Source organism: Pseudomyrmex gracilis, unplaced genomic scaffold, assembly GCF_002006095.1.
Source record: "Pseudomyrmex gracilis isolate BER0280 unplaced genomic scaffold, ASM200609v1 scaffold_0, whole genome shotgun sequence".
NCBI lineage: Eukaryota > Metazoa > Arthropoda > Insecta > Hymenoptera > Formicidae > Pseudomyrmex > Pseudomyrmex gracilis.
In genome coordinates, this window is record NW_018020584.1 from 4,570,920 (window position 1) to 4,579,497 (window position 8,578).

The 8,578-nt window shown below is 40.6% G+C and overlaps 1 protein-coding gene and 1 long non-coding RNA gene across 2 annotated transcripts in view; both read left to right on the forward strand.

Moving 5' to 3' along the window:
* LOC109862309 overlaps positions 1 to 6,062 on the forward strand; it is an 11,634-nt gene extending 5,572 nt beyond the window's left edge. The window contains exon 2 of the long non-coding RNA XR_002251126.1: positions 5,636 to 6,062. This is a non-coding gene — a long non-coding RNA (uncharacterized LOC109862309). The remainder of the gene's footprint in view (positions 1 to 5,635) is intronic.
* A 389-nt stretch (positions 6,063 to 6,451) lies between these two features.
* Positions 6,452 to 8,578, forward strand: part of LOC109864091 — a 7,373-nt gene continuing 5,246 nt past the window's right edge. Inside the window, exon 1 of the mRNA XM_020444976.1 lies at positions 6,452 to 6,961. Within this exon, the coding sequence (XP_020300565.1) occupies positions 6,452 to 6,961 (510 nt within the window). The remainder of the gene's footprint in view (positions 6,962 to 8,578) is intronic.

Sequence of the window (8,578 nt, forward strand, 5' to 3'; positions counted from 1 at the left end):
ACTTTGTTGACAAATGTAATTTGCATTTCTACAAACATAATAGTATACTTCGATAAATATTATACGTTTTATACGTATTTTATACGTTTTTTACGTATTTTACCGTAAAAAACTGTAAAATGTAAAAAACTCTAGATAATGCTCGAATAACCCAACCCTGGTCATATCTCGCACCGGCGATCCTTTCCGCGCGGCGTGCGCGAGTCCGCGTCGCGCGTGTGAATATTTCAACGCGCTTATCGATCTTTCGGTTTTCCGCGCGAGAACACTAGCGTTTCGCCGCGATCGTTCTCATCCTTTCGATACTCGTGATCGATCCTCACCTTGGAATTTTTTGCACGAAACATCCGCCCGAAATCGCGAGCTCGCGTTTTGCGCGCGGCACTAATTCGTCGCGAACCGACAGATCGCGAGATCGAGTTAAGATCACGGCTTTTTGAGAACTTGCCCGGGGGAATTGTTAGCGAGTCTCGAAATTCTCTCGCGTGTAAACACGTCACTTACCTAAACGACGAGAACGCGTTATTATTGATGCGGAACCGATCCAAAATGTCACGCCGCCGTGATCGATTAAGTCACATCGTTCGTTTGCGTCATCGGTTATCAACAGAATGGAGAGATATCCGAATCTGAACTTCGGCCGAACCTGTCAATTTTGCTCGTAAACGCGAACATTACAATATACACACGAGAAAGAAAGAGAGAGAGAGAGAGAGAGATCGATCGAAACTACACGTGTTTCATACAAATACTGTCTATGTACTGTCTGTCGTGACTTTGACGTTATTTTTCCTCGCCTGTCGCCGGTGAATCGAGTATAAACGCGGAATTCAATAGCGTTAAATATACCTGACACGAGTCGCGTACATCCTGCTCCGCTTTTGTACGGCGAAAAGAAAATCGCAACATCACGCATCCTTCTGGCGTTACGCGCTGCAGTCGAAAAGAAAATCGGTTCTTAACACAGTCGTGTGTACACAGATTTCGCGCTTCATCCTTGCCGTGCACTCGCTCTAATCGAGTAGTCGCTTGTGAATATTTCAATATAATATCGATCTACACACAGAGAGCGAAACAACGGACATTCCGAGTATTCGCGCGGACATCGATATAACGTCGTTGTGCGACGTATACACTGTAATCACGCAATTTCTCTTCTTGCAGTTTTTCTTTGCCTCAGTAAAACAAATTCGAACGTCCGAATCGACATCGCGTGCGCGATCGTTTCCGCGTCATAATTCATACACACTTCAAATTGTTATTTATTGCAAAAGCCTCTCGCGTTTTTTCTTTTCTAATTATATTGTTATATTTCGATTTTTTTCGTGTTCCCGAACGTGTCGCGGATATTGTGGAGCGAACAACGTTCTTCTCTCTCGAGAAGATACCGATCAATTGTGGATCGCTCACCGATCACTCCTATCCAGTAGCCATCTCCCGCTTTCGTTCTCGTACATAATAGCGCATTCAGCTGTCACCACTGTGTTTCCATCATGTTGTAAAATATATATATATATGTGTACACACATACACACCACACACACACGGATCTTCAGAGATCTCTCGCTCTTACTGTGTATAATTGTACAATAGCTTTTGATCAACCGTGGCTCTTGTGTGTCGGCGTTGTCGCCCGTAATGGCATTCCGACAGCGGTGATAGACGACCGTCTCGTCCTTGTCCATGTTGTACAACATACTTGTCGCATATTATCGCGGAGGACGACCGCTTGCACTCTCTTTCCACGTGCAAAACTCCGAAATTTGCATTCGGAGTTTGACCGATTGCTTCCTCGGTAGCCGCGGCCGCGGTCGGATTTCTGTGCGCGACTATCCCTAGGATTTCGCGAGAAAATATTTTCGCATTCGGTCCCGGATGTAAAGTTTCTTCTTTTTGATAAAACAAAAATATAGTACGATATATTCATTTTAAGAGTAACAATTATTGTATTTATTTTAAGAGTGTTCCGGTGTGTAACAAACCTTGATGGAATCACGAACGATCGATTTAGCTTATTCGAAATGCCTTCGTTAAAACAAACTGATTGATACTGACGTATTGATCAATTTTGTAATGCGTCGGATGGAACGATAGAAATCGTAATGAACCCGGTGTAATCGGTTGAGATTAGTTTGGGGATTCGCTTGAAACGCGTCCGCCAAAATGGCCGGTTGGATTAAGTAAGATATACGTGGAATATGAAATTGAGAGAAACGCTTTTGGCTTATTTTATGGTTTTTAATATCAAAAGTGACTAAAGAGCAGAGTGGTTGTAGGTAGAATGTGATTAATACTTGTTCACGTCCATACGGAAAAAAAAAGATTTGCTAGAATAGCAAGGAAATTAGTTAGTGTATAGACAGCGGAGAAGGAACTTGCCTACTATATTTTTGGATTTCGCTAATAAAAGATTTTTGTGTGACAAAAATTTCAGTTAGCTCAGCAAATTCTTTCTTTGCTGTCCGTAAAACTTTTTTTCCATGTAAAAGTTAGTTAAACGCGACTTATAGTAACAAACAGCAATCGGAATGGTAATACGTACTTGCGGAAGTTTTACACTGACATTGAAAGATATTCTTCCGTTCCGGTCGTTACTTTAAACAACACACACACACACACACACGCGCTTTAATCCCGGAGATAAATTTTGATCTCGGCACTTGCTTTATTCGACGGGAAAAGTTGAATTTTTTCCGCGTTACGTGACTCGATAATAAAGCAAAATCTGGGAAAGATTCTGCAGAAACAGTCGACAAGATCAATTTCCGCGGTTCATTGCCGCAATTCATCGCAGCATTCCGCGCGCGATTTGTTTTCTCCCGCGCGCAGGTAATTACTAACTAAAACGTTCGGACGCGGATCGATCCTTCCGTTTTGCGCGCGCGTTTAAACGAACGAGAGATAGAAGTTTCGATACTCTGTATGTTTACTTTCACAACATCGCAAATACAAAAACGCAAGTAAAATGACAGTTAAGAGAAGGATAAACGAGTAAATTGCACACATAATGTTCGCCGTTTAAATATATCGAACTGGAAATTTGTGCCAATAACTAAAAACAGTTTTTCTATTAAAAAAATATTATAAAAAAATTATTTATTTCTATATAAATGTAAACATATATTTTATATTATTGAAGTTGAATATAATTATGCAAATAATGTTGTAGCAAACACTGATTTGAGACTCTTTCTCATTTATCATGTAACTTCCAATATCTTCTCAAATATGTGCGTCTTGAGCAACTCTTTGCACCGAATAATAAAACATATAATCAGTGCGCGAACACAATATAACCTTGCTTTATATCCAATATATATTCACGGTCATATCTCATGTCAACTATAGATCGAAAGATGTGATATAAACGGCGTTTAAACAAATCTCATTATCTACTTTGTCACATGTAACTCGGAAAAGTTAGAAAGTTGTGTGTGTGCGAACTTTATTTCGCTTCTCAGAAACACGTAGAATAATATCGACCGTGGAGAATATTCAAACTACAAAGCGCATTATTTGAAATTGAACAAAATTCGCAACGCGTGTGTAAGTTTCGAATTTCACTATGTTTTATTGAACAATGTGTTTCCGCACTTACGTTTACTTTTGACGTTTACGCATCGCGTTAGCTCGAACAGAATCAGAATCGTTACGGGAAATACATTATCTCCTCATTGATTTTATTTTCTCAGAATGTCTTCGTTAATTCGTTTCAAAACTATTTTTAAATCAGTAAATTACGACTCTCTTATCGCTATAGCAAATAAAAAACATCGAGCACATTAAGACCGGATCGAAGCCGGATCTCTTGTTTTCACACACCTATATCTGCTACCATGACAAAGCAGTCTGCTTTAGATCAATCGAGAAACTGACTATTAAAGCTCGTGCCGTTCCTACGACGAGACAGTTCTCCTCTGCGAAGAGGCAAACGACAATCGATGCGCTTTACTCGTTGTTGCTTTTAATCCGAAGTTACGCGAATTAATTTTGCGAACAAATCTCTCCTACGCTCGTGGATTCTCTACCGTTTTCTGAACAAAACAAAATGTTGCAACGTATTCATCATTAATTGACTTAAAATACAAAAATATACCTAAGTGAAAAAATATTCGGGATGTTTAAAAGACATTAAATTAAATTGTTCAACGCGCGCGCAAATGATATGAGCAGTGACGATATTGAAGGATTGAAGATACAATTTTCATCTTATAGACCCGCGAGGAATTAACAACGCGAGTTTTATACTATCCGCGCGCGGCGCGTTCTTGATGAATCGAACTGAGAAAATGTCAAGACACGTGCGACCTTGTACACTGAAATTATCGTTGGTTACCGTTCGACGACCTCGGTCTAACCGATGTACTTCTTTCTTATGACTCTACTGATACGCTGAGTTGCGAAAGTTGTACGAGTGATCGACAGAGTGTCACCAAGTTGAGCTTCGCGAATCGAAAAGTTGGGCTACGGACGAGCTTTTCGGATAACTATAATAGATACTTGTTCCGTTCATTGGATCAGTGTTATACTACGTGTCCAGAAGTTTTCGATCTTTATCGTTTCTTTTATCGCCATAATGTATCGTGTGTTGCGGTGAAGTTTGTTTGAAAAGTAATAGAAAGAATTACAAACGTGAAACGCATTAAGGCGCCGAGACGATTCGTTTATTTATTTATTCAACGTGTATTTATAAAAGTTTGCAGAGTTTTCATCACCGAAAAGAAACTCTGGTTTTATAAACGTCGTTCTACGTCGTAAGAATATATCAATAGTAAGAGAAAAAAATATTTTAATTATTTTTTTAAATTATTTTACGCCAGAAGTTCAATTTAATTTTATTTGTTAATAATTTGTTTTTCCCGATATTATTCCCGTTATATTTCTTTAATCAAAGTAACTACGAGTCTCTTACTGAACGCTTTTAATAGTCGACTGTTAAAAAAAAAAAAACTAGGTTGTTTGCTATAAACAGAACGGCCGAGAAATTTTATCGTTTGTTAAGAACAATCTAATGAATCCAAAATATATCGTTCGGATCGTTTTACAAACGTTAAGCGAGACTACGCGGTTTCGAATTACGCTGGAAAGTGAGAACAAAGTAAAGAGAAGAACGGCGATAAAGTGTATTACGGCACAGAAAAAAATAAATTAATGAACAATCGGTACGTACGGCTCCCGAATCACGAACGTTCTTCGAACTATGGATAATCTTCGAAGAAATGGCATGAGCGAGGGTAACTTCTAAATCTCGGACGTGATAAAAACCCGTGGTTTCGCCTACATCACTCACGCTTTCTGAAATTACGGAGAACACAGAAAGCACGACATGAACAAACAAACGGCTCTCGTGACAAAGATTGATTTACCTCCCACATCGAAAATTTCTGTTTGAACTACCATCCAGAATTAACTTCTCCGACGTATTAATATCAACGACAAAACTAAACGCCGTACATAACGATAGTGTCGCACAACTTTTGCTGCAATGTTATTTTTTGGCAATTGAACATATAAGTCGATAATACAATTTTTCACAAAATACTAAAGAGAGACATTGGAAAAATGATAACGAATTTTCTCTAATTTGATATATTTTAATGACGTTGCATTGTGTGCAAATTTCACTCATTCTTAGTGTTCTGGGGTTAAGTGTCGATTATCTTCCGAAAGTGTTTCGGCCGAAATCCCACGGCGGGAGAGACACCGCTATCATTCTTCCCGTTCGACCTAGATCGGCCACGCGAGTGCTTTCGAACTATCACACGGCATCACAGAAAGTCGGTAAAAATAAAGCGCGCCGAACATTCTCGCGAAGTTCACTACCGAGAGGGTGTTCACTGTCAGTGCCATCGTATGAAGCGGTTTAAATCCCGGTCCTCAATGGTGTCCGACGTTGTCGCCCGTCGTCGGTTTCTCCTGGGCACGAGCGCGTACGTTCGAGACGGCGTTCGTAACATGTTGAGATCGTTAGTCTCGTAGTAGAGACGCCAGAAGTTAGAGACAACCGTCGGCAACGTGTCCGCAGACTCGTGCGAGAAAAGACAAAAAAAAAAAAAAAAAAAGAGGGAGAAAAGAAACCGAGAGAAAGAGCTCTTATGCCGGAGAAACCGCAGAATCTCTCCAATACCGAGAGCATGTAGCGGGATTCAGAAAAGATCTCGAGGGAACGCTGAAACAACCCTTTTCCCCTCCCCCTCTTGTATTTTTCGTCTCTTGTGATCGTCGTGCACCGCCACCACCACTACCACTGTCACTTTTCCACGCGCATCCCCCAAATTCACCAAACGGTCTGGGGATCGACCGGAAAATAAAAGCGTACCGTGCGTATGCGGTCTCGAATTAGAAGTAAGAAACACTCCGAAAAAAAAAAAAAAAAAAAAACTAAGCGACACGATACACACCACGAGAAATACGCCGACAGCAACCCCGAGATCGAGCACCGAAGTCAGTCATGAATCTTATGTTCCGCAAGAACTTCGGGGGCGAGAAGGGACCTGGTGGTGGTGGACTTGGAGGAGGACTCGGAGAGGTCAGGCCCGTTCTGGGCACTTACGGGACCGGCGGAACCTCATTCGGCCAGTTAGGACCGCGTTTCGGATCGTCGCGCGGCGGCGTCGGCCACACGTTGGTCGGCAGCACGCGTGGTCCGGTACGACGAAGCCGGGAGTTCGGCCATTTTCCGTCGATGGGCGATCACGAGCACCAAGGACACGGTTACCGTACTCATCTGTTCCTGTCGCCACCCACAGGTGGGCCGCTCGGCTCGCCACCCGAGGACTCAGGAGAGCGGCTGGGCCCGCCGCCGCGCCGCAACTCGGGACCTCATGTGATCAAGTGGGGAGGCGGCGGGCCCGGTGGTTCCGCGCAGGCAGCGCAGACCGCTAATCAGGCCAGGCGGAAGCAGAACCAGATCACCCAGAAGGAGCCTTCCGATCCGCCGACGCCGACCGCGTCCAGGCAGGTGAGTAAGGCGATCCGAGATTATACAGTTTAGAACGATTCAAGAAAAGAATAATAAAAAAACAAGATTTGTTTAAAATAATATTTCTGATATGATAAAAATGATTTTAGCGTGAAATTATCTTTTGCTAACAAAGTGCTTATCATACTTTATCTCTTTTTGTTTTTCAATTAGAGAGTTTATTATATTTCCGAGATAATATAATGTGTATAAAATATATTCTGAAAGAAACATTTCATAGTTTACCTATTGTTAAGTCGCTATTTATTTAAATAACGATAAACTCACGGTAAAGAGCGGCGAATAAAATGCGAAATGATACGCCAATAAATTATCAAACACATTAATCTCGCGATATAAGTCACGCACGAAAAACTTGCTGCGGTAGCAACGTTGCAATTAACCCTAATTATGGTCATTTCCTTCGCAATCGACCGAAACGACGCGGAAACAGGATTAATCTATGACGTTATGTTCTTCGCGACATTAGGGGAGGGGGGACTATCTGATCCGAGAGATGAATGTCGCACGGGGGGGTTAGGATGTTCTCCCGACGATTGTTTGCTCGGTGCTTTATATCTCATTACTCTAACTGTCACCCACATAAGGGTAAAAAGCATCGGTATTGCTAGGAACAAGCTTGCCGTCTGATTTATGATAATTATCCCGTTTTTAATAAACCGGGCTGTTTTAATTTCTATTAACATATTCTAAATGAAGAATAATAATTTTTTCCAATCTAGTCTTGTAGCAAACTTCATCTTAATAAAGAAATTAATCGACTTTAGCAGAGCGTAATATAGTTTTTATTACGCTCGAGAGTTTTTATTTTATATTTTATATTTTATATTTTAGATATATATTTTTTTATCATTGTCGCGTCATTCATCAGAATCATGAGCGTTGTATTGCTACTTTTTCGAGCGGATAAAGCGCGAAGAATTTCAGAATAAAGCAAAATTGCGAAGAAAATTGGAAATCGTTTGCAGAAAAGGAAGCATAAAGTGGCACCTACGCGAGCTCAAACGACACGCAAAATCGCTATCTTTTATTGCGCGTTACAGTGAGAATACCGGAGATAAATTCGCTGTAAGAGTCCACGGTCACAAGTGTTCGAACACTTAACGTTTACGCTGTGTGTGTTCGCGAAAATTCTCCTTGTATCTCAACCTACCTACCGCGATGTCTTCGCGAACGTTTAGGTGCGCCGTATTCTGCGCACAAGATGAGACATTTTCGGGCCACGGGCACATTACGTAAATGGCGCAATGAAGCCCACGGGCGTATCCGTGCTTGGCGATGCGAAGGGCTGGCAAACGAAATTTAATGATAGGCGTTTAACCTTTTCAGAATGCACATAATCGGGAGCCGGAAAATAACACGATAACAACGTATTTTAATTTTTTTTAACGTATTTTAAAGTAATTAATTAAATATAAAAGTAAAAAAATGAAGACAATTTAAATAATAAAATATACTCAATTTAAAAAGACTTAAATAATAGAAGATTTAGACTTAAATAATAAAATTCTACTATCAGGAAAAATATTGTTGAAACATTTAACATTATTTTTTAATATATATAAGACATATATATTAAAAAATAATAATATTTTA